We start from the raw sequence: 26,429 nt of genomic DNA on the forward strand, positions 1-26,429 counted from the left end.
AACCCAAAGGCCTCAGGGCGCTCACAGAGAAGAACATCAAAAGAACAACAGGAAACAAATACAAAGGGACCTAGAGTTTGGACTATTGAGGGGGCTCTCCAAGTAACCCTGTGCAAGACACAGTGACTCTCAAACACAGTCACACAGAATCATTTGTCTTTATTGTCACAACCATGAGCAGGCAACAATGTGGAGAATAACTATAACCATAGCAAATATGTTCAGGCTCCTGTGATGATGACAGGGCTTCTAAATGGCTCAGACCTTACCCTCGTTTAACTAGCTCGGGTTCTTTTTGTGCAGGCATCTACCCAAAAGACTTTTCCCATAGTCACTTCTGAATCTTCGGCTCGCCAGAGGCTCGAGGGCTGAAAGATGATACCAGGGGAAAACACTCTTGCTCCAATGAGCAATGTGAAAACAGTGATGTGGTAATTGGGGAAAGAAAACTGTGTTCCATGCCCAACGGGGCAAAGCTGTAGTCTGGGGGTGGTATAGTTTGCCAGTCAATGTGAAAAAATGTTGGCACACACTTTCAGTTGGTTCGGCTTATTTTTTCTTTAAAAACTTTATTTAATATTTTTTGTTTACCAATTAACAACGTTCAACGTATACATCTGCCTTAAACATGCCCTCCTCCCCTGAAAGCCCCCCCCCTTTCAGGTGTGCCACGTACATATTCCATGTGTCTACACAGCCACATTATCACATTCGACGTCCTTTTTATTGCTGCCCAGTCCTTCCAGGTAGCAGGATCAACACTTTGAGGGATTCCTGTGCCTTCTCCCAGCAAGTACGCCTACTATTCGATCAGGTGCCCACTCTGTCATGCATATCACATATTCCTTATATTCCCGGATTGTCAGTATATGGAGCTTTCCCCTGTTGAGTTTGTATACGCTACGGTGATTCCCCACTTGTCTGCATCTCGTGTTGCTGTTCTTTATAATATTGTCGAAAGTTGGTTTGGCTTATTAAAGAGATTGCACATTTCACTTTGTTTGACTGCATAGAGATTGTGGTTTAACCCTGCTCTCCCGACCGCCGGTTCTTTACACCTCGGGTGCCTTGAAGTCACACTGCGTTTTTTTTTCACCTCATGCGGGCACCGGGATAGGCTTTGGTGCACTACAACTGCTCTGCAAATAACATGATAGTATGAGTCTGCGGCTCTAGATCAGTTCCATAAACGTCTTGTTAATGCCGTTATCCTCCTGACACCACATGAGGGACTCGCAGCAGGAACGCCGGTGGCTACTGATCTTAGGTTCAGAAGTTGCAGTAATGGGGTTGAGCAGGTAGCAAGGAGGAGTCCACTGCGGGGCTGTATGAAAGTAGGCTGGGACCTCCGTTTGGGAGTTTAGGGAAAGGGTAGGAGGCCTGGTAGGGTTTTCAACGCCACACTCTTCCTGTCTGCGCACCACTGTTTTCCTCACACACTTTCAACTGCCAACCTCTCCTCACAAACTCTTCCTGTCAGGCAGCTTGAAAAGTTCCATTTTAAACATTGTTGGAGGTTCCGACCCTGGCTTGAGCCCTTTTCCACACAGCATTGGGATGACCCATATTGAAACGGTTCAATATTTTACATTCGACACCATATGAACACAGTAATTTGCTTTACTCATAATTATAGATGATTTATACCTAAATAACATCAACTAATTTCTATTTGTATTTATCTAATCCTGATTACGCATTTTGAAACATGTTGCACAGTGGATTTTACCAGTAGTTGTGACAGACTGTGCAAGGAGCTTGCTTGGGGTCTTTTGCAGGATACTGTTTTATGAATGATTTGCCTCATGCCTTCATCCATAATTCTAACACATGTTTAAAATAGGTATTTTATTGCCAACGTGGTAACATTTATGTCTGCCTTGCGTCAGCTCCTCTGCCTCAGGGGTCGCATGCAGGATCAATAGAACATTGTGGTGAACACATGTTCAAATGTGGTTATAAAAGTGTTAATCATGAAGAGGCTGATTCCAAACATGGACAATGCTTTGCAGTCCTACATTACCTGTCAAACCCAAACCACATCAGTATGCTCTATTCTGCTGAGGTTCAGGGGGAGATACCCTACATCATACGTTTGGGAAAACAGTCTTATGTTTTGTAAACCCTTTTTGTGGCCATTTGTGATTGTGAACCTTGATATGGATATTTTATCACAAACTGTATGCCTCCACAAGGATTAGTGGTGCAAACCTATACACATAGGTTAGAAATGCATGCGATTAACAATGATTGTGATCATCAATCTTCAAGGTAGGATATTACATTTCATTGAGATTGTGAACTTCAGTTTGTGTAATGAGGCAAAAGAAAACATTTTTATTCATAAACCAGCTGGCCTATAATATGCTGTTCTAGCGCATACTACCACATCCCCACTCGCCCTCACACTCTCACTCACTAACACACTCGCTCTCTCCTACTGAGTCCCTCATTCTGTCACACACCCTGACTCTCTCGTAGCACCACGCGTGTGACCCATTCTGGAACTCTCCGGCCCTCCCCTGATAACTAAGAAATCTGGAATTGTCTGCCAACATGCAATGTATTACGATTACATAGGAACATCTCACATGTTAATCTTCTTCGTCCTGATGAAGGCCGATCAAGTCACAGCTATGCAAGAGAAGCACCGAGGCCGAAACACAGTTGTGTAGACCTTTTGTCCCCTCACTAACAGTCCATCCCATGGACCTGTACTTAATGTGCTGCTTTTGCACTATTTGAACACATGCCATCCCCTACAAGGGACCATAGAGACTGCAATTGTTGAAAAACATGTCCAAAAGTATTCATTTTGGCACGTGTATTGGTACATTGTGTTTTATTTTATATTTTATATGTTCTATATATTTCACTAAATGTGTTCTGTTCCTTCCTTTTGTACATATGACATACTCTCTGATGCATTAAAATTGAATCGCATGTAGTAGTCATTGTCACCATTTGTCTGTTGAATGACGGTCAGGTTTAGTGTTTTTGCTTCTTTGTGGGTTCCCTTGACCTTAATCAACTGCATCATATAAATTCTCGCTTTCACACTCCATCAGTCTTACATTCTAATGATTACTCTTTCACCCTCCCACTCTCTAACTCTCTCACCCTCACTTGCTCATTCGCCCTCATACTCTCACTCTCCCATATTCTCTCTCGCACCCTTTAACACCCTCTCCCTCAGACTCTCCCCTCACACTCTCTATATGCAACTGTTTCTTTATATGTGGATGTGAGTAGCAGTAAGGTGCATGTTTTCCTAATCCACACCAGCATTTTCTGACCGCTCTGACAGGAAAGAAATGTATATCTTTAGATGTTTTCTTTTTTCAAAAGAAACTATTAAAATAGGAAAATGTTTATTGCTAGAATAATTGTTTTCTAACCACTTTCTCAAAAAAATATAGTTCTATTAGAAAGTTAAACTTGCCTTACTGACCAAACAACTTTAGCAAGACTATATAAACTGATTTCTGAGAGGTTATCATTCTAAAATGGACAATCCTGTACAATTCTCTTTTACTCTTTCAAAATATGCCTATGAGAATGGGGAACGGGCAAATATCTTTAATAAGGGTTTAGCTGATTTGGATAAAATCAAAGAGCATTTTGGGAAGATAAGCATGACCATAGATCTTTATATTTGACAGATAGGTCTGGAATGAAAGGCTTGCATGCTTGAACTGGTATCTGCAGAAAAAGTCGCAAAGAAAACATCACATTTCGAAATGACTGCGTCTTTTTTGCAATCCTTTCCCCAATTTTGTGGATATTTTTTGTTAGTTAAGGTGGGGGAGGGGGGTGTGAGGTCTCACCCCTCCCACCCCCCGCATTTTTCCAAAAATAAAAAAGCTCTAATTTCGAAATGTTCTGTTTTCACGTATATCCGCTTGAACCACCAAGTACATAATGCGCACTGGGCTTGATGATTATTTTCTATTTTCGCAACACTCATCGTACATATCAAATGTTTGTAACCTTGAAGTATGTACACTGATTCAGACTTCCCCAGGATTTGGATGTGAGGATAACATGGCTGGGACATCAGTCATCACTCTATTGGGGTCCAACGGCCAGCTGGAGATAATGTTTCTTCTCCCGGATTCCGCCCTCTTCTGCTTAGAAACACTTAAGTGTAATCATTAATCGACTTAAAAGTACTACATTTTTTCAATCTCTGAAGAATGAAATGGCCTTGCCAGGATTCTAATCTGGGACTGCAGGTTTTACCAATATCTTGGAGGCAAGCATTGTACCCTTTAATCTAGCTCACTGGCACTAACGACTGACGATTGTTTCTAGTTAGTATCTGAAGCCTTCTGGAAAATAACTAGAATTGAAAGAAGCATGTGTTAGCATTTACATGTATCTAAATGCTAAATTACTCTATTTGTATTCAAGAAACTAAGAACCTTTTCAGTTTTGAGAATATATCATCCCTATTGTATTTTACTGACACATCCATTTGCCATTGATTTTCCTAGGTGTTAGACTTGTCTGAAATATTCATACCCCATCTGGAAGAGGCAAAAACGAAAGCCCTTGAAGTAGCTCAAGCTGAAGCACTGGAGGTGGCTATTCAGACTGTGAAAATGAAGCTTGCACAGGAGAAGCTGAAAAAAGAAGAAGGTAAGCTGATATAAGTGTGTGGCTGTTTTACAGCAACTGTAGTAATCAAAAAGCAAAATATCACAGAGTGATTTTATAGTTGTTATGAAACAGCCTGCCACTCTGAACTCTCCTTCATGTGCATTTGGCAAGGAATATTGTCTTCTGACTCATGCTTTCTTAGTATTCTTTAAATGGACCAGGACATGCATCAGACTCTGTCATGAGGCTGTGCACAAGGCTCACCCAAGGGGATATTTGTGCATTGCACCAAGGGTGGAAAGGCTATGAACTGCTTTTCTGAAAGGGATTCCTATGCCCTAGTCACCTCTGCATATATTTGCTCAACAAAGTTGTCTGGATTCAGACACAAGGGCATAGGTTGTGTTTGGTAGTGCTGTAGAACTCAAATCGCTGGTTAGGATCGCTTCTCCTTGTCCTGATACCTCCAAGGCACCGCCTTGCAAATTTCCGATTGCCATTGCTGGTAGAATCTTTCTAGTCTGGCTAACGTTGGTTTTGATGGAAACCATGTCTCCTCTGCCGATTACTCATCTGCTTTCCCTCCCCCCTGCAGTTGCTTGGAAGGTACCAAGTCCACCTCTGGTGGGAAGGATCTGTTCATGGCTGGGTGCTGGTCGGTGCCACTTATACCCTGTCCACTGGCACTTTTGGTGGAAACCCACATTACCCATACGTTCCATAACTTGTTCTTAATCATCATGGGTTTTATTCATTGAATTCAAATACAACCCACCCAACTATCTTCTGGTTTCAAGATTGAAAGTCAGAAGGGAATAAAGGGGTTTAAACTCTTGTACTTAAGTTCATGCAAAAAGTAAATTTTTCTAACTGGCTATATGGTGCATTCTGAGAGCCATGAGTGCCCTGGCTCCTCAAACTGAGTCACTTTTTAGTGGCCTGGCTGTCTCAAAGTGACTGTCAGTTTGTATGTTATATATTGATGTGTCACAGATTGTGCAGAACACACTCAGAGTCTGAGACAGTTCAAGGGTTTGTATTCTCTTTGTGGGGCCTATGGCCATCCCTGTCTCTCGCGCCTGCCCACATCCCTCGTCCATAACTCTGGTTAGTCCTGCCAAATGATAAACCTTACTGCCTAAAATCTTGTCTTCCCCTACAGATGGTTCCCTATAAGCAGTCCATTAGGGACTTCCTAAGTGTCCCTACTCTAACAAAGGTTAGTATTCTAACAGGGGTTTGAATAGTGCCTTGCACTTGCTAGTTGGATTTGCGCTAATTTGATCACACCTACTCGCTTCTTTTTTGTTGGTGTTGTTTTTATTGTTATATGGTTAAAATCACCTTTAACAAACATACACAACAATTAAACATTTAACATAGTCCTGTTAGACCTCACACATGCTGGGCTCCAGGCAGCCTTAAACCAACTTAAGGAATTCTCTGATATGAATTCCTTGGCAATAAGCATCAACAAAACCAAGGTTATGGTTTTTACCCCGCCTTATGGGAAGATACATTCTCTAAATTGGTGGTTGGATGGGAATACATTGGAGGTCTTCATTGAATATAAATACCTAGGTGTCCTGTTTGACAATCAGTTATCAGGTACCCAACACATTGACCTCCTCGAGCGAAAATGCTCACAGACTCTGGGTGGAATGGCTAAACTTGCCCACAGAGGAGGGGGCAATTCATTAGGGATACTGGTCCAATTATACACTGCTAAAATCCTCCCGATCCTCATGCATGGAGCTGAAACCTGGGCGTTTGTTAATATGCCCACTGTTAGTGGTTTGTAGTCTAAGCTGTTGAAGAAATTGTTTCGATTACCAGTGCAGTTTCCAGTGGATTTGATCCGCCTTAAATTTAATTTGGCTCCATGTGAGGCGAGATTCCAACTGTCATGTGTTAATACACACTGGAAATTGGCCAATGCCTCTAATGGATCTTTAAATGACTACATCTTTGAGGCGGATGGCTAAAGGCAAGGTTCATGCCTAACAGCAATATGGCCAATATCGTTGCGATAGTGGATCGCTAGCATTCAACAGCATTGGGTCACCCTCAGAGCCTTAATTATTATAGACACAAATCTAACATGAAATACACCATTCTCCAAAGCTACTTTGACCAACAGACCGCAAAGTAATCTGGGATGAAAACCCCTCTTTGTTCCTTTTAATATATCCTGCTGCGGGAGAGTTGCACCAAATACATACACCAGTTCGTGGGTAACTCTCTTGTTTGGGAATATTTAAGGATCATAATGAATGCTGTGAAGACTCTTGAAATAACCAGAGCTTGGTCTAAAATCCCTCGGTCCTCGCACTATTGTAGGCACTGTGGGGAACCCCTGCATGAAACTGCCAAAACATCTCGTAATGATTTGTGAAGCAGTAGGGATGCTGAGGACCACTGCTTGTCAGGCTGCCGGCATATATGGTGGTGCAAATGAGGGGACATAGACACAGTTCATGAACTGCAATAACGAAGCCTGTATCATCTTTTTCACAATTTTGTGGAAAAAGTTGTGCTCTATTTTGAATGACCTCCAGGTGCACTGAATGGGGATGTGAGCAGGAGAATGGATGATTTGGTCGTTACGGCACCAAAGGGATCCTTCATTCTATGGTTGCGTGATTTTAACTATCTTTTTTCTTCTTGTTGGGTGTTGAAAAGTTTCTCATCTTTGCTTAACTATGTAACACAGCATAGGTGGTGCTACAGAGCCCGACCAAGATAGCGGTCTTTCATTGAGCTCTACGTGAGGCTCCCATGAATCCTGAAAACAAGCCGCTTCTCAGGCAGCCCCAACTGACAGCGCAGTGCGCTTGGGAAGCAGTTTGAGCTCCCTTTCTGCGCTCTGAAATCGGGAGCAGCTGAGGACCCTGCTGTGACCACGCTGCAGCCTCGTCTGTGGAGCCAGCGGGCGAAGGAGCCGGAGGACTGCTGTGGCGCTCCCAGCCGGCTTCTATTGTTGCATGAACAAAATCTAAGGCCCATCCGTGCGCGGCGCATCTCGAGGCAGCAGGGCGGGGTGCCGGAGGACAACACAGCCTGACCGCGGGCAGCGGTGAGGCGGGAGTGCCGGAAAGTCACGCAGCTGGCCCCGGCCTACCAGACAACCCGGGCAGGGGGGTGGGCGGCGGAGGACATCGGGCGATGTGGAGGCTCATCCTCACCCCTCCACCCCCCCCTCCCCTGGAGGAACTCCAAAGCGGCACTCCCTCCCCCTTGGAGAGAAGGGCCTGAAATTTGCCCAGAAGGTCCCAGTGAGCAGTGCGGCACGGACCAGCAGCATAAACAGTTTGGAGCCCACTCACGGTCATGATATCCTGGTCTGGAGTGCCCAGACCGCCTGGCAGGCAGAGCCAGAGGCGAGCAACACCAGGTGGGTCGCAGTCTGACTGTTGGTGGAGGGCCAGGGGGGGCTGCTCAGGGGAGCCAGTTGGCCTAATGGGATGGCAGTGCCTCCATAGTCTACTGCTGCACCACTAGGGGGTGGAGGCAGTTTGGAGGCTGCTCTGGGCATGAGTGAGCCTCAGGCCGGGCCACCGATCAGTGCGGGCACTAGGAGGGGACACCTGGTACAGGGACACTCAGCCCGTGACCCCTCCCTGTATCTAAACAGCGGGGAGAGTGGTGTGGACACCAAGATGGAACAGGAGGCCGCCCAGTGCTGTTACAGGCTGATGGTGTAAACCGTAGTGGATTGGAGTGCTGACAGGCCTCGGAGGATGGTGCAGGAGTGGGACTGGGGCTGGAGGCCAGAATCGCACAGCAGCGACACCCTGGGGATGGACTCTCCCTAATACTCTACTGATAAGAGTGTGGCCTTCACAATCTACCTGCCCTCAATGTGTGACTTTTCATCCCCCTCTCCTTGAACGGGGGGTCGGCTTGGCTGTTTCCCTCCCCCACTGCTTGGGACCACATCGCAGTGCCAGCAGAGGCTCATGAATCCCGTGAACTCACCGAAGTGATCCCACATTTGCCTGTCTGGAGCGCGCTGCTCAATCAGAGTTCGGGTGGGTTTTGCAGTGGAAACCCTGATCAATTCCATCCACAGTGTCGAGGCTTATGAGGGACTGCAAATACCATGAATCCGGGCCCCTCCAAGGTCGACCTACTGCAACATCGGCTTGACAAACATGGCGATCGCTTGGACGAGGTAGAACAGTGAGTATCCAGGCTGAAGGGTGGATCAGCCTCACTTGTCGCCAGGGTGTCATCTCTCGAAGTGCAGATTAAGGCGATAACGGCCAAAAATGAGAACTTGGAAGGAAGGGCCGGCAGAAATGATATTCACCTGGTGGGGGGCGGAGAACGACATGGGCGGCTCAAGATGGAGGAATATGTTGAAGCCCTGTGTAAAGAACTCTGCCAGAGGGGTGTGTATGTCCAAAGAAAATGGGCTTCTCTGGGCATCAGGAGGGAACTCACGGAAGGGGAATCTCAGATCAAGGACCTAGATATAGAGTACGCAGAAGCCTCGTACCCCCGGGCCTTGCAAAGCTCTGTGAGGAGCTCAATGGGTTCAGAGCCAGTGCTGACCGAGAGATTCGGTTCTTGGCCCGTAGCCACCAGATACGCCAATACGGCGAAGGGCAGAAACCAGGGGCACTACTGGCACGACTAATAGCCGCTGACAGACGACCCCCACATGTGGAATGCATGAGGGATCCCCGGGTAGGCCAGTGTACTCGGAAGACGGTGTCGCAGCAGTGTTTCGTGTGGATCCAATAACTCGCAAGATCCGGAGGCTGTGCGACAATACATGGACGATTGGGAACTGTATTGGGTGGAGGCACATCTCTGCGAACCTCTCAATTGAGCAATATCCCTGGAAGAAATCCTAATGGTAATTAAGTAGTTATTGGGGTAAAAATTGCCCGGGCCTGATGGGTTAACTGGTGAGTTTTACCAAGCTTACGCCCCTATCCTGGCTCTGATGCTTCTCCAAGTATGTGAGGAATCTCCTACGACTGGGGCACTCCCCCCTACGATGCGTGAGGCAAATATTTATACATATTGTTACATAAACATGAGAAACCACCCGAAGACTGTGCCTGATATCAGCCAATCTCCTCAACCAACGTCAACAATAAAATATTTGCCAAAATCCTTGAAAACCAGCTGCTCCCAACGATGCCTGGGCTGGTGTTGGCTGATCAGGCAGGATTTATTCCTGGATGGAGCACCACATTTGGCCTCCGTTGCCGCTTCGGGGTCATTGAGGCACTCGACCGCACATCCCAGGCGATAGCTGTTTTTTTAGATGCCTTCGACTCTGTCCCTTTTTTTGCAGTGCTCAAGAAACTGGGACTCGGCCCCAACTGGTTTCTCTCTTATACATTAACCCCTCAGTGAAAATTATAGTGGGGCAAGCAAGATCAGTCGGCTTAGAGAAGGGAAAGGGACCCGACAAGGATGACCTCTCTCCCAGCTCCTGTGTTTGCCCTCGCAATGGAACCACTGGGTCGATCCTCAGAGAGCGACACATCCAGAGGGGGCTCAATCTTGGTCCACACAGACTGATTATATCTCTATACGTGGAGGATGTGGCCCTCTACAGTGACAACCCGGAGGACAATCTGTGCCCTGTGATGTGGGAAGCGCTGCGATTTGGGGAATTTTCAGGTCTAAGAATTAATTGTAGCAAGTCTGTGGTGTTCCCCCTCACAGAAGGAACCAAGGAGTTTAAAGACGAGTTTGGCCTTAGGTGGGAGACCACTGGAGTTCGGTATCTAGGGGTGCTGGTGTCTTGCAATCGGGAGGAGTTATTTCACATCAACTATGGCAGGACAGCTGGGAAACCTCAAGAGGCGGTGGCCAGATGGCGGCTGCTTACGCTTACGCTTCTCGGGCGAATCTCTATCGTTACAAATGATCATACTCCCCAAATTTCTGTATCTCTTTCTCAACGTACCCCTACTACTGTCAAGTAGCTTTTTTCGGTGACTGGGCAGGCTCATCCTCGATCTGATATGGGCTGTGAAGCTGGCAAGGGTGGCTTATGCGACATTGACACCGCCAACAACAAGAGGGGGCTTGGCTCTACCCAATCTTGAGCGTTATTACTGGGCAGGGAAGGCACACTTTCTTGGACACTGGTACGCCACACATTTTGTGAGACCGCACATACCGGTGAAGAGAACACTAGTGGCCCTCAACCTGCTGTGGGTGATATTTCTCGGGGACCCTCGGGCATCACCCAGTACCCTAAATGTTGTTAGAATTACCTGTGCGGTCTGGAAAAAAAATGGTGGGGAGGGCGGGCCTCTCCACTCTGTATTCACCTCACCTTCCAGCATGCCACATACCTGGGTTGGCTATACCCAGGGAACGGATATATCTTCAATGGGCAAACAAACTGTGTTTTGAGACCCTCAGCAATCTATTAGGGGATGCAGTGTTCCTTACGGTCCAACAGGCAAGGGAGCAGGGGGGCAACTCGGCGCTCAATGTTTTTCTATATTTTCGATTGCTGCATGCACTTAGGGGCCTCTCACTTCACTCCTGACGCAACCCCTGGCCACTATTGCAAGGGGTGATCCAATCACAGGAGGAGGGCCGTTTGGGCGTGCAAATCTATAATGGCTTGGTGTCAGACGCACCATGGGAGGGAGGGGCCCCGAGGAGGCAGTGGGAGGCAGCTCTGGGGAAGAACTATCAAAGATGAGGACTGGGCTTATGTGCTGAGACAAACTCAGAAAGTGTCCCTAAACTCCAAATACAAGTTAATACATTTTATTTTCCTACACCAGGTCTATCATACCCCAGCCAGGCTCCACAAACACTTCCCAACCACCCCAGATGCATGTGGCAGGTGTGATTTTGCTCCGGCTGTTTTTCTCCATCTGGCATGGGAGTGCTCGCGGGTCTGGTCAGCGGTGTGAACCAAAAGTTCTCTGATTATTGGGGAATTACTGGAACCGTCCATAAGAGATCATAATAAACTGCCACACCACTTCACTAGATAAAAGTTGTACTCCTGCAATAAATGACCAAAATAGTGGGAGCGTCTACCATTCAATGCCTGGCAGTGTATTAAGATATGCCGTAAGGTTTCTACCTGTTCAGGCATGAAGCAAAACCTACATGTTCTTTGTTCTCTGTGTCTTGATTCTAGCACCCATAATTTCGTGAGTGGGTAATAGATTCAACCTCTGCGGCATTACCTGAGCACGTCAGAAATTACTTGGGGACTTGGTCAAATAAGCTGGACAAACTCCTACAGGCCTCACATCAAGTAGCACACCTACGGATAAATGGTAGGTTTTCACTTTCTCAATAGTATAAATCCAATCCATTTCTCTCAATGTTATTTTCGCCTTTACTGGGTGCTGCAAAACCAGCTCTCTAGAGATACAACAGTCATCACAAATGATATTACATTGGGTTTCCCATTCATTTAAGGAGGCGCAGCATTTCTTTTGCATTAGGAGCTTCAGTTCCCACCAAATCGAGCCCTCCTCAACACAACATTTCGAGGGGATTGGGTCCTCTGACGTATTCCATATCTATGACAGGTAATGTCCACAGCTGTGCTGCTTGGGAAAATGTTTGACGTCTGCGTCCTGCGTCAATGACGTCGATGCGCCGTCCTCGAGGCCCTCCGACGGCCGACATCACCCGATGTGATAAGTAGGACGCACGACGCCCATAGCCTCAGTTCCGTTTTTTCCGCGAACGTGTTCGCTTCGTGAATCTCGGTACGCCTCGACTCTTTGGAGTTTGCTGTTTTCTTCTCGGTTCGTTGAACCTGTTCGGTTTTTTGTGAAGACCTGTTCGTGGCGATGTCTACTTCGTCTTCAACCCCCCCGTCTGGGCTTCAAGAAATGCAGGGACTGTGGGTCCAATATGTCGGTCACGGACTCGCACAACGCCTGCCTCTGGTGCATCGGGGAGGCCCACGATACGAACGACTGTGCCGACTGCCAGTCGCTCACGGCCAAGGCCTTGCGGGAATGCAAGAAGAAGCTGTGGGTAGGTCAGGTGTCAGTCGAGGTCTACGGGGCTTTCGACGGATGACTCGAGAGGTGACTCTCCGCGTCATCGTCGGAAGTCCAGTGGGTCTCCTTCCAGGAGTCGGTCTCGCCACTCCTCCGCCTCTTCGAGGCATTCACGGAAGCGCTGGCATCGGTCGCCTTCCCCGTCCTCTTCCGAGGACTCCGCCCGTCGGCGGGTCGCTTATCCCACCATGCAAGCGACACCAGAGGAATGGTCTTCCTTCGGGAAGCAGATGCTAGCGATTCTTGAATCGCAGGGCACCGGTCCGTCCACACCTCCGAGTGGGTCGGTCGGCACCGGTCGAGAGACACCGCTCGTACGCCTTTGGGCTCGGGTGGTCGGCACGGCTCGCGGGAGAGGTCCCGCTCGGACAAGGATAACCGTTCTCGCCATGCCCGTTCCAGGTCCCAGTCCTCGACGCGCTCGAGACCGTGTGATCCTGTGCCATCTTCGAAGAAGACGTCGACGCCTGTGGCGCCGAGGTCATCTACGATTTCTCTCGAGGCTCCGCCTCCGAGGGGGTCGTCAACGTTGTCGGCGCCTAGGTCGTCGAGAGACCCGCTCGGAGCTCCGGCTTCGAGGCCTGTGTCGACGCCGTCGATGCTGGCTGCATTGCAGCTGAAGTCGACGCCGGCGCCGACTCGTTCGGCGCCCTCGACGCCTTTCGAGGCGGTGGTGTCGGAGGGGCCCCGTGGCAAGGGGTTAGCCCCTATAAAGGCTGTGGCTAAGGTCAGGCACAGCTTTGGTCCCCAAATGTCTTCCTCTCACCGCCTGGAGTACTTTTCAGAGGGTGATGAAGGCTCTGATGAAGGCTTGGTTCCGGTTACGGTACCAGATGAGCTTATCTCGGGCCATAGCCAGTTTGATGACCTGAGGCAGTCACTGCATGATGCCAGTGGACTGGACACCTCTCCGGAGGGGGAGTTTTGTAGGCCGGAGCCTGGCACTCATGCCGATTCTTCATATCGGCGCCTTATGTCTCGGGTCACCGAGTACTTGGGTTGGTCGGCTCCCCCAGGGGAGTTCATTCAGGATGATCTCACGGACATCCTTGATCTTGGTCCCCCCACTGACCCGGTATTGCCGTTTCATATGGCTCTGCAAAGAAGGGTGGCGGCGGCTTGGACTGCTCCGGAGAGTCTCCCGGCAGTGGGCAAGTCTTTGTCGCGAAAATACAATCCAGCCAGTAGCGACCCCTGCTACTTGTCTAGGCACCCCCCTCCGGAAAGTTTGGTGGTGCAGGCGGCTACGGCCCCGGCAAAGCAGGCGTCGTATCCTACCATCCCTCCGGATAGGGACGACAAACGTTTTGACGGCTGGGCGAAGAAAGTGTTTTCTTCAGAGGGTATGGTGCTTCAGGCGGCCAACTCCATATGTGCCTTGTCTCGTTTCACACACACTCTGTGGAACTGTGTTGCATTAGCGGCTGAACATATTCCCGAAGGGGACGAACGGGATGGTTTCCTTGCTATGGTTCAGGATGGCAAAGATGCCATGTGTGAGGCCGTTCAGTCGGGTTTGGACATGGCAGATTGTGTCAGCCGGTCCATGGCGGCGAGCACCGTAATACGCAGTTTTGCGTGGTTGGGGAAGTCTGGGTTCGCTCCTGATGTGCAGTCCCGGCTCCTCAACATGCCCTTTGACGGTGAACATCTTTTTGGCAGCAAGGCTGACGAGAGCCTTGAGAGGTTGCAGACCTCCAAAGCTGCAGCAAAGTCATTGGGCGCTGCAGTTCGACAACCTCCGCCTTTTCGTCCAGGGGGACAACAATGGAGGGGTGGTTCCTTTCGGTATTACTCATCCTTCAGTAAAGCGAGAGGAGCTAGCAGTCAAAGAGGCCACCGTAAGAGTGCCAAAGGTGGAAAACAGGGTACTCGAGGTGCCAAGGCCGCTCGGGCAGTTGCCATTTTGCCCTCAGGCAACGCTGCTACCACTCAGTCATGATGCCAGGTCCCATGGTTCGCCGGTTGGGGGAAGGCTGGCGCAGCATCTTGCAGAGTGGCGAGCCATTACTTCAGATGTGTGGGTTCTGGAGATCATAACCCACGGCTACTGTCTTCCCTTTCGGCAGAGGCCTCACGACAATCCACCTGGGAACCTCTCTTTGAAGAGTCCGGATCCGCTCCTTGCTCAGGAAATTCAAGCCCTGCTGGAGAAAGGCGCCATCGAACTGGTGCCTGTAGTGGAGAGGAACAAGGGATGGTATTCCCCTTATTTTTTGATTTCGAAGAAAGACGGAGGATTGAGACCCATCATGGACTTGCGCGGTTTGAACAAACTCCTCAGGAAGGACAAGTTCAAGATGGTTACTCTCTCTCTCTCAAGTCCTCCAGGCCCTTCTACTTCAGGATTGGTTGTTGTCTCTCGACCTCAAGGACGCTTACTTCCATGTGCCGATCCATCCCAAGCACAAGAAGTACCTGAGGTTCGCGGTTGGCGACTCGCACTTTCAGTTTCGGGTCCTGCCGTTTGGAATGACCTCCGCCCGAGGGTTTTCACCAAGCTCATGGTGGTGTTGGCAGCGCATCTCAGGAAAGGGGGGATTCACGTCTACCCCTACCTGGATGATTGGTTGATCAGGGGGAGCTCTCCGAGCAAGTCCTGGATCATCTGTCCGTCACCTGCCACTTCCTTCACAAGCTGGGCTTCTCCCTCAATTTAAAGAAGTCCCATTTGACACCAACACAGCGGCTCCAGTACATCAGAGCAGTGCTCGACACATCCCTGGGGCAGTGTTTTCCTCCCCAGGTGAGGGCTCTTCACATTCAGCAGATGGTGCACAAGTTTCAACTTGTCCAGAATCTCCCAGCGTCCGAGTTCTTGAGACAGCTCGGCCTCATGGCATCCTGCATTCTTCTGGTGCCAGATGCTCGTCTGCGGATGAGATCTTTGCAGCGGGCACTCAAGCTCCAGTGGTCTCAGTCCTCCGGCAGGCTGTCAGACCCTGTTCAGGTGCTGCCCACAGTCGCCCAGGACCTTCTGTGGTGGGCCGTTGAGGGCAATCTGATGAAGGGGGCCCCATTTTGGCTGCCCTGGCCGCAGGTGACGATCGTGACGGACGCATCCCTCACAGGATGGGGAGCTCATGCCAACGAGTTAACAGTCAGCGGTCGTTGGTCTCCGTCGGAGTCCAGATTCCATATCAATCTGTTGGAGCTGAGGGCCGTCAGGCTTGCCCTGAAGGCTTTTCTGCCGACTGTGCGAGGAAAGAGTGTCCTGATTATAACAGACAACACGGTGGCCATGCACTACCTCAACAAAAAGGGGGGGGGCAGGGTCACTTCCTCTATGCAGGGAGGAGATGCAGCTCGCGTTCTGGGCCATCCAGCAGGAAGTTTCGGTCTCGGCTGTTCATCTGGCCGGAAACGACAACGAGACGGCGGACGCTCTGAGCAGGCTGAGCACGATCTCTCACGAGTGGGAGCTGGCTCAGGAGATTCTCCTGGAGATCTTCGCCCTTTGGGGGACCCCTCAAGTGGATCTCTTCGCCTCCAGTGTCAACCGGAAGTGCGAAAGGTTCTGCTCGCGGGAATTTCCTCCAAAAGGAGCCTTAGGAGATACGTTCGCGGTGGAGTGGTCATTCCCACTGCTGTACGCGTCTCCTCCAGTCTCCGTCATCCTGCAAGTACTGCAGAGGTTACGGAGGTTCGGTTCCTGGATGATCCTCATTGCTCCGGCGTGGGCCCGGAGGACGTGGTACCCGGACCTTCTCGACTTGTCCATCTGCCCTCCACGTCGTCTTCCCTACCGAGACGATCTGCTCTCACGGGAGAGGGGTCAGGTTCTCCATCCAGAGGTCAGATCCCTCAACCTTCACGCTTGGCTTCTGAAAGGTTGAGGTAAAAGGATTGGGACCTCCCTGAAGACGGGCGGCCGGCAACAAAGTCTCTGTACCGTTGCCGTTGAAGAAAGTTCTGCGACTGTTGCAGAGTTAAGAATGTGGATCCTTTTGAATGTGACATGCCCATGGTTCTGTCTTTTTTGCTTTCCATGGCCCACAGGGGCTTGCAAGTGGGGACCATTAAAGGTTACCTGGCGGCGCTGTCCATATTTAAGCGCTCGTCTGAAAAATGTTCCTATTTTAAGATTCCTTTAATTTATCAGTTTTTGAAAGGGCTCACTAATGTGTTCCCTCCTTCACCTTTTCTGGTGCCCGGTTGGGATTTGAACCTTGTTCTTAAGTTTCTTATGCGTGCTCCGTTTGAGCCTTTGCATTCTTGCCCTTTGAGACTGTTAACTCTGAAAACTGTGTTTTTGGTTGCGGTTACTTCCACTCGCAAGTTACAGGCACTTTCAGTTAAGCCACCCTTCACTGTGTTTCTTAAGGACAGGGTTGTCCTTAGAGTTTGTCCTTCTTTTCTTCCGAAGGTGGTTATCAAATTTAATTTGAGCCAGAAAGTTGTTCTTCCGGCGTTCTATCCTCCTCCACATCCTGGTAAGGAAGAGGAGAGGCTCCATAGGCTTGATCCTAGGAGAGCGTTGAGCTTTTATATTTCACGCATGTCCCGGGTCAGAGTGGACGATCAACTTTTCATTGGTTACGCTGGAAAGCGTTTGGGACAAGCTGTGACGAAACAGACTTTGTCTCGTTGGATTATTTTAGCCATCTCCGAGTGTTACCGCTTGGCGGGTAAGGACCCTCCGACTGGCTTGCGGGCCCATTCTACCAGGGGAGTGGCTGCGTCTACTGCCCTACAGAGGGGTGTTCCTATTCGTCTCATCTGTGATGCAGCCACCTGGGCTGCAGTACATACTTTTGTACGTCACTACTCCCTCGATACCATCAGAGGGCAGGATCTGGTCTTTGGCAAGGCAGTCCTTTATTCCGCAATTTGATTGGGCATGCTAAATTTGTGTTCTAAATTCTTTTCCCACCTCCTTGCTTGGTACTGCTTTGGGAGTCTGTCATAGATATGTAATACGTCGGAGGACCCAGTCCCCTCGAAGAACAAGTTACTTTCTTACCTGGTTACGTTCTTTCGATGGGATGGTCCGACGATGTATTCCATATCGCTCCCTCCCTACCTTCCCTGCTGCAGAATTTCTTTTGCGATTGCAGCTTGCGTTCTGTGTGTCTGACTGGCAGAAAACTGGTGGCACACGTTCTGGGGGAAAAAACTACAACTGAGGCTATGGGTGTTCTGCGTCCTACTTATCACATCGGGTGACGGCGCATCGACGTCATCGACGCAGGACGCAGACGCCAAAGATTTTCCGAAGCAGCACAGCTGTGGACATTACCCGTCATAGATATGGAATACGTCGTCGGACCATCCCATCGAAAGAATGTTACCAGGTAAGAAAGTAACTTGTTCATCTTATTCAAGAGAGAATTTTCCAAAGTATGTAAAATTTGATGGCAAATAGGCCCAATTTGTAACAAAGGACTGCCATTGGTACACTGTCGGGTAACTTCAAAACCTTGCGCCAGAATAACCCCTGCAGCGCACTACAGTCCAGTTGTATCAGAAGCCCCGCATTTTCTCCCCCGTATGTTATTGTTGGCAGCACCTTCATTTTATAAACATCAAGAACTGGTACCAAAGAGTAATGACCAAACCTATGGTTCAATACGGAAGCATGAGCGGCCTGCATTAGCATTTTAGAATGATAGTGGTTCTTCAACTCAGTGTTTATTTGCGCTCCAAAACAAAAAATTCCCCAATACAAAAAGTTGGGCGCTTTCTCCAAAACAACACCTCCCAGAGTCAATGAAAATGCATGTACTTTTGCTCCATCCCCGCCTAAGAAGGAGGACCTTTGGTTTTGGTATGTTAATTATTAGTTTATTCTGACCAGAATACACTTACAGTGCCTACAATGTGTGCTGTATCCTGATCTGAGTGTAATCAGACAGGGCTAAATCATCTGCATACAGCAGATAGTCCAGTTGGGAAGTGACAAGACAGGAGGAGAAACTACGCACCTTCTCGAATATTTCATTAATATCGGAAATGAACAGGCTAAAAAGTAAAGGAGCCAGAACGCCGTTTTGCTTAAGGCCGTGACTGGTCTCAATGGCACTAGATACCCTACACTGGCCATTCAGCCTCAACCCTACAGATGTATTTGAGTGCAGAGCCACGATCATCCCCAGCAAGTTCTCTGGGCAGCCCCACAACAACTTGCGCCACAAAAGGTGCCTGTTCACGCTGTCAAAGGCCATGGAGAAGTCAATAAATGCTGCATACACTGGTCTTGACCTCACCATGGCCTCCTTTTTCAGCAGTCCCACAAGAAAGGTGCTGGTGTTTGTACCAGTACCCCTTCAAAAACCTGTCTGAAATGGGACCAACCTACCCCCAGTCTTCGCCCAGCAAGACAGATCTCTCAAGATTAGCAAGGCAGGAATCTTAGCAGGGATGTCTGATAGAGCAATTGGTCTGTAGTTGCTCGGAATCGACCTTGATCCCTTTTTATGAATAGGGACCAATATTGACTCCAACCAAGATTTTGGCAATTGTTGAGAAGATATCATTCCAGTAAAAACAATTCCAAAACACGAGCCCACATGTTTGGTTCCATCTTCAAAACCACATTAGATAGAACATCGGGACCTGGTGCTCGCGAGTTCTTACTGCGATTCATTATTACAACTATATCCTTCTCAGAGAAAACCAGGTGCCAAGGTCCCAATAGCGGTTTTAGTCGCTGCTGGTCCTCACTTGCCATCTCTTTGTAAATATTACCAAAAGTATCGATCCATCCTCGTTCACCACTCTGATTAATTTGGGCATAAGAAAAACTGGGTAATGGTATTATTAACAAACCACCAGAAGCAAGCCACATCTCGAGATTCAGCCAGGGACAACATCTTACAGGCATCCTTCAGTAACATTGCATATCTATGGGCCCTCAATCGTTGCCCATACACAAGTTTTATATTCCTTCACTCTTGCCCATTAAGCCCCTTGTTCTTACGTAGCGGACTCCTCATCTGTCTTTTTTTGTTGAACCTCAGGGTCATAGGCATGCTTCCTAATCAGCCTATTTCTCAGTTGTTGGTGAGGCATAGATCCGTAAACATGGTCCAGAATAATCTGTTACGGTACCATAGACAGATGAGCTTCAAATTCGCCCGGCTTGAAGAGTTAATTTTAGGTGTAATAAAACCTCTGCATATTGGCACCATTCCAGGCTACTCTCCACTTCAGTAATAATACATTGTGGTCTGAATTGTCCCTACTACTGGCATATTAGATATGTTCTGGAAAATCTCTCCAGAAACAAAATAGTAGTCAATGATACTCCTTGACTCTCCTCTATGCCAAGTACAATTTGCTGGGTTGTCACCCAGAACCATACCATTCAGAATACTCATTCCCCAAGCAACCATCAATTTCAACCAAGCGTTACCTAACACCTTAAGATCTAAATTGTGTTTACTGGTGCTCAATTGCTCAGGTTGTTGGAGACATGTTGAATTTAAATCTCCACATATATTAAAATTGAATTACAATTTCTCTTGGTTAGTCAAGCATACGTTGTTTCCTCAATCACATCGAAGAATACACTTTGGTTGATTACTATCGGGTTCCAATAGAGGTTGAATATCTGAGTGAAGCTCATCTCCAAGTACACTTTCCTGTGCATCGTCCACAAGGCTCTCTAGGGCCAGGGACCACACTACATCCAACTCTCTCTTCCTAGGCATCTTCCTTCTCAAGCCCTCCGCTCATCCACCTCCAACTCTCTAAGGGTCAGACACTTCTCCAGGCAGAGAGTGGGGGTAGTTCTCTGTCATCGGCTGGGGCCTCCCTCGAACATCCTCCGTGCCTCTCTCAAACTTAAGCAGGACCACCTAAGGATCCAGAAGCAAGTCAAAACCTGACTTTTTGCTTCTGCGTTCTCTCTGCCTTGCTGGGGCTCCTATCTGCTTTGCTAACTGGTTACCTGGCCGCCCATTGAACCTTGCAGGCACCAGGCTCCTGCACGACCTACGACCAGTAGCCCCTTGCACTGCCTCCAGACCTCCCACCCACTTAGGGACTGCATCTGCAACCCTACAGTCCCCTACCACTCTGCACTTACTGAGCCATTACCCTGGCAGTACTTACCCCATTCTTGCCACTGCACTCTACCCCCTTCCACCTCTCCTCTTCCCTTTCCCTAGTGCTTGAACGATTTGAATGACACAAGGCCTAGTAAGATTGTTTGTTTTGTCCTCCATCCATCTACCCTTCCTTGTCCTGTGGTGCCTAGAAACACTTGTGTACAGGCGTGTTATAAATCACTTATCATATTAACTCCACAGCCTGCACAAAAGAATTGGACAGCACGAAATTTGAAGGCGAGACAGATGTCATTACGCATACCAAAAAGCAACCCAGAGGCGGGTCTCCCTCTTTCGCCTTTGTAGGCTGGGTTGAGCAGACAATCGTACCCGTCCAAACTAGGGGAATCCAACAACTAGGGGAATCCAACAACCAAAAATGTCGGCCCCGAATATTAAAGAATCTGTGGTGGAAAACAAATGAGCAGAGCCCCCAGAATTCCAGGAAATTAAATTAAGAGTTCTAAAAGAAGGTTCAACAGAGAAGACTGGCAGTGAGTTCTTATGAGCGTTCAAACAGGCTGCCGCCCAGCTCCAGTCTGTACCATTTTTGTATTCAACATTATCCTTTAGATGATTAATAGTTTGTCTTCTACCTAAACCATCAGTAGAGCATGTTATCGATAAAAGAGGAGGGTAGTGAGCAGCATTTTCTTAATTCAAGTGTGGTTGTATATCAGCATGTAGGTTTGGAATTAGTTCACACACCTCACCGGGGGACAACAGAAAAACCCCACGCTTTTAATTGCTCAGCAGCTAATAAAAACCTGTTCCATAACTAACCGGGAGCTAAAGTGAAGTATGACCTTATCCAGTTTTAGTTTTTCCAAAATTCTATCTTGTTGATGTCGAAGTAACATGTGATAAGGACGGAACCTTCTTTAATAACTTCAACATGATCTATTTAGTGTAAGTTGGACGCAATCCTCTAAAGCCCATACAAAGACTAGTGACAAATTAGCGGTCTCACTCCTAGGAGCAATATGTAACCCAGTGCCCCCCCCCCCTCCTTCAAATGGATTGTGTCCTCCAACGTATTCCTCATCTCAGATGTATTCCATCCAGCTTTGTTGCTCTTCGGAAATTTTTTCGGCAGAGGGTGCCGTGCGTCGATGTCGAGTCGATGGTCCCTCGAAGGCCTCCGTCCAGGGTGACGTCATCAGGTGTATAAGTAGTACGCGCGGCGCCCGTTGGCCTCAGTTCCGTTTTTCCGCAGTATATGCTGCTTCGGACATTCGGCGCGCCTCGAGTTCTGTGAAGAATATATAATCACAAAGAAGAAATATGTCCTCGTCATCGACGCCGACCACAACCCTGAGATCGGGATTCAAAAAGTGCAAGTCGTGCGGCTCAAAAATGTCGATCATGGACCCACACCATGAGTGCCTGTGGTGCCTCGGAGAAGACCACGACATGGAGGCCTGTTCGAAGTGTCCGGTGATGACGGGGAAGGCCTTGCGAGAAAGGAGAGGAAAGCTACAGGTAGGTCGAAAAACCGATCGAAAAGCCTCTAGCGTCGAGTCGAAATCCCATGAAGAGAAATCTCCTCAATGCGAAAGGCATCGATCTAGGTCCCGTAGCGATTCTTATCGCTCGTCGTCTTCGTCAACAAAAATCGAAGAAACCACACCACAGGTCTCCCTCCACCTCGTCGTCGGACGAGTCTCCGAAAAGGATGAAATGCCCCACAAAACATTCGTCTTCCGAAGAGTGGGAAGCATTCAGGATCAAAATGATGGAGGTGTTTGAGAAAGCGAAGCCTCGGTCAACGCCTTCTTCGGAAGCCGGCCGGGAGCGTCATCGCTCCGACACTCGCACGCCCTCGAGCCCGGGTAATCGAAAAAGGAAGGATAGGGAACCTTACAGGACGCTGAGCGAAAAACGCTCGAGTCGAGTCGACCGTGTCGAGGTCACCGACGCCATCCGAGACTCATCACACCTCGAAGGGAAAAACTTCGAAGACCGCCTCGACGCCCTCGAAGCAGACCCTGTCGATGACCACTATGTCATCAACGCCGTTATCGATGATGATGCCGAAACCCTCGGCGCCAAAGGCTCCAGCTAAGCCAGGGAAGCCAGAAAAAGAGAAGGTTATAAAACCTGTAATTTCCTCAGAGCCTGGTACTACACCTCTTCCTCCTCCTCTCCCAGAGAAGGTTTTCAAGCCTCTCCCTAGGAAGGAGTTTTTCAAATCCCTGACCTCAATTTTTGTGGAACAGGAGAGATCTGATGAGGAAAATGTACCTTTCGGGCTAGAATATGGCACCCCAAATGTCCCAGAATGCTTGATCTCAGAGGAAGGCAGAATGAGGGATTTGGTGGAGTCTTTACACAATGCAAGTGGCATTGACACATCTCCTGAGAATGACTTTGGCAGACCAGATCCAGGAGAGCATGCCAGTCCATCATACCATCAATTAATGACAAAGGTGATAGATTACTTGGGATGGGCTAAACCACCAGCCCAATTCGTCCAAGATGATCTAACAGATATATTGGACAATGGTCCCACCGAAGACCCAGTTCTACCCTTTCATGTAGACTTACAAAACAGGGTGGCCAAGAATTGGGAATCTCCGGATTCTATTCTTCCGGTAAATAAATCCCTCGCCTCAAAATTCTGCCCGGCCAGTAGCGACCCCGGATATCTGTCAAAACATCCAACTCCTGAGAGTCTGGTCATACAGGCAGCCACAGCTTCCAACAAACTTGCGTACCCTTCTATCCCTCCAGACAGGGACGATAAGCGTGTGGATGGCTGGGCACGGAAGGTATTTTCAGCTGGGAGCATGGCATTAAAATCTGCCAACTCCACATGTGCCTTGGCAAAATTTTCGTACACTCTGTGGGAGTGCATCGCAATGGCGGCGGAGCACATACCAGAAGGGGAAGAAAGGGAAGGGTTCCTAGCCATCGTTAGAGATGGAAAGGAAGCCATACAAGAATCCCTTCAATCTGGATTGGACACTGCGGATAGTGTAAGCAGGTCCATGGGCACTAGCACGGTAATGCGCAGATTTGCGTGGTTACGGAAGTCGGTGTTGTGATCTTGAGTGCCGTGTAGGCAGAAGAGACCTCTGTCCCCAAGTGCCGCACAGCGAGGACCAAAATCACTCCCTGTGCAGCCCTTGAGGCCACAGGTGGAGATGTTACTCCGGAACCACGAACCTCTGGAGAACCCGATCCGCTACAAGAAAACAATGATTAAGTACCAAGCAATCAAGTAAGCAGCAGTACCAAACAACATGACAAGAGCTTACCAGGGATGACTGAAGAAGGGCTGTAAACCTAGGAGATAAGGGTTCCGGGACTCACTTATGAAGCACCACTCAGGTTGGAGCATCCAGGAGTGGGATAGTGTAGTGTCCACCTGATGTCAAGAACGTAACCAAGCTATGAGGTTCCAAAACATGAAGTCCAGGTTACCAGATGCAAAGGGAAGTTCCGTGTGGCAGTCCGATAAACAATCCGTGGTCGGTGAACATCCAGGGTAAGTTGATGCCAAAAGGGAATTCCAAGGATAGTCCTTGTAACAAAGCCGAGTCGAAAAACCAAGGTATCCAAAGTCCAACAAGAAGAAGCACGTGACGCCAAACAGGTTACGAGTAACAGCTGTGAAGCAGCGAGCATACGGAAAACTGCGTTTAAATACTCGCGCTACTGGCGTTACCCTGTGTCACGTGACTCGTCGCCGCGTCACGTGTCCGGCCTACCGGGTCACGTGAGCGAGCGACAGCTGTCACACGACGCGGAAGTCCAACGCCGATTCTCCGGGCTGCCAGACGCCAAGGAAGTTGCCAGTGTAAGAAAGGGCGCAACTTGGTAAGTGTTCTGTTGCCCATGAGGCACGCTCGTGCAGGCGGGGCAGCGGAGAGCACATGTGAGTCCCAGACCTTGGAAGGGGAAAGTGATGGAATGGTGGGAGAGGGGCGAGCAACTGGGATTCCAAGGTCTCGGGCAGGAGAGGTATGATTGTCAGGGGTGCGTGGGACAGGGGGTATGACAGAGCCCCTCCCCAAAGGCCCACAACCCTGTGGGCAAGAGGGATGTTCCCTGTGAAAGCGAGCCACCAACCTAGGAGCCTGAACATCAACAGCAGGAACCCAGCACTTCTCCTCCGGACCATACCCCACCCAATCCACAAGATACTGCAAGTGCCCCCTGCATTACTGGGAATCTAGAATGCCAGAGATCTCATAAACATTGGGGGTAGCCAACGACACCGGGGCAGCAGGGATGCGAAGACGAGAGGGATCAGGGCAGGGCTTAAGCAGGGAGACATGGAACACGGGATGGATCCGCCAAGACCCGGGGAGCACTAGGCGGTAAGTAACGGGGTTAACCACCCGGGACACCACATAAGGACCAATAAACCTGGGCAACAGCTTCTTGCAACCTTCCAACCGCAAATGACGAGTAGAGAGCCAGACCCAGGAACCTACCGAAATAGTAGGGGCCATCACACGCTTCCATCGCCTGGGATTTTATGGAGGCCTGGGCCTTGCGAAGGTGTGCTGCGGTTTGGGCATGCAACGAGGACATATCCCTAAGACAGGCGCTAGCTGCCGGAATGACGGATGCCGTTAGGTCTGGAATGGGCAGGACATGTGGGTGTTGGGCGTACATAACATAAAAAGGGGAGAACCCAGTGGAGGTATGGACCGCATTGTTGTATGTGAATTCAGTGTGACCAAGAGCAAGCAAGAGGTTTGTTGTTGTTGAAGAATTAGGCAACGCAAGTATTGCTCCATTGTCTGGTTAACCCATTTGGTCTGGCCATCTGTCTCTGGGTGGTAGCCGGAGGAGTACCTATTGTCAATACCCAGTAACTTGGTCAGGGCCCGCCAGAAGCGTGAGGTGAACTGAGAACCCCTGTCAGAAATAAGAACAGAGGGCAAGCCAAACAGACAAAAAACAGAGTAAAAAAACAGCCTGGCCAAGGTAGGGGCAGAAGGGATACCTTTACAGGGATGAAACGTGCCATCTTGGAAAATGAATCTACAACCACCAAGATAGTATCAAATCCCTGCACCCGGGGAAGATCCGTGATGAAATCCATGGTCAGTGTATGCCAAGGTTTAGGAGGCACTGGTAACGGAAGTAATAGACCCACTGGACGTCCCCTACGAGGCTTGCATTGAGCACATAAAGCGCAGGTGTTGACGTAACAATCCACATCCCTCCTCATGCCCGGCCACCAACACCAACGTCTCAACAGGGTTAAGGTATGATATTGACCTGGGTGGCCGTTCACAGGAGCGTCATGAGACCACTCTAGAGCCATGTTCCGAGTGTCGGCAGTGGGTAGGAAAAGGCGGTTCATGACAAAAGGAAGACCATCACAAATCACCAGATCGCATTCTCACAACTGGTCAGGATGTAGGGACACCCAACTTCGTAGAGCATCCAACAAGGGCGGTGATGGGGTACAGAGGCAGACCACTTTGGTGTTGTCCAGGAGTGTGTTGGGAAATACGGCTAGAGAAACCCCCCCGGGGAGCGAGACAGGGCATCAGCCTTTCCATGAGCAGCACCCGCGGGGTGCCGAATTCGGAAATCAAAGGCGGAAAAAAATAAGTGCCATCTCACCTGCCTGCTATTGAGACACTTAAGGGAAGCCAGATCCTGTAGGTTCTGGTGATCTGTGAACACTGTGACCTGATGCTTGGTGCCCAGAAGATGGTGTCGCCACACACGGAAGGCGTCCATGATCGCTAGAAGCTCATTCTCGGTTACAGTGTAATGCATCTCGGGACTG

At 49.1% G+C, this 26,429-nt stretch overlaps 1 protein-coding gene across 3 annotated transcripts in view; it reads left to right on the forward strand.

Moving 5' to 3' along the window:
- The window catches only part of AK9 (adenylate kinase 9), a 1,784,103-nt gene that overhangs the window by 491,500 nt on the left and 1,266,174 nt on the right, over positions 1-26,429 (forward strand). For all 3 annotated transcript variants that reach the window (XM_069606660.1, XM_069606662.1, XM_069606661.1), the window contains exon 14: positions 4,497-4,641. In XM_069606660.1, coding sequence (XP_069462761.1) covers positions 4,497-4,641 — 145 coding nt within the window. The remainder of the gene's footprint in view (positions 1-4,496; positions 4,642-26,429) is intronic.

This window comes from Ambystoma mexicanum, chromosome 4p (assembly GCF_040938575.1).
Source record: "Ambystoma mexicanum isolate Mex_15411 chromosome 4p, UKY_AmexF1_1, whole genome shotgun sequence".
NCBI classification, from domain to species: domain Eukaryota; kingdom Metazoa; phylum Chordata; class Amphibia; order Caudata; family Ambystomatidae; genus Ambystoma; species Ambystoma mexicanum.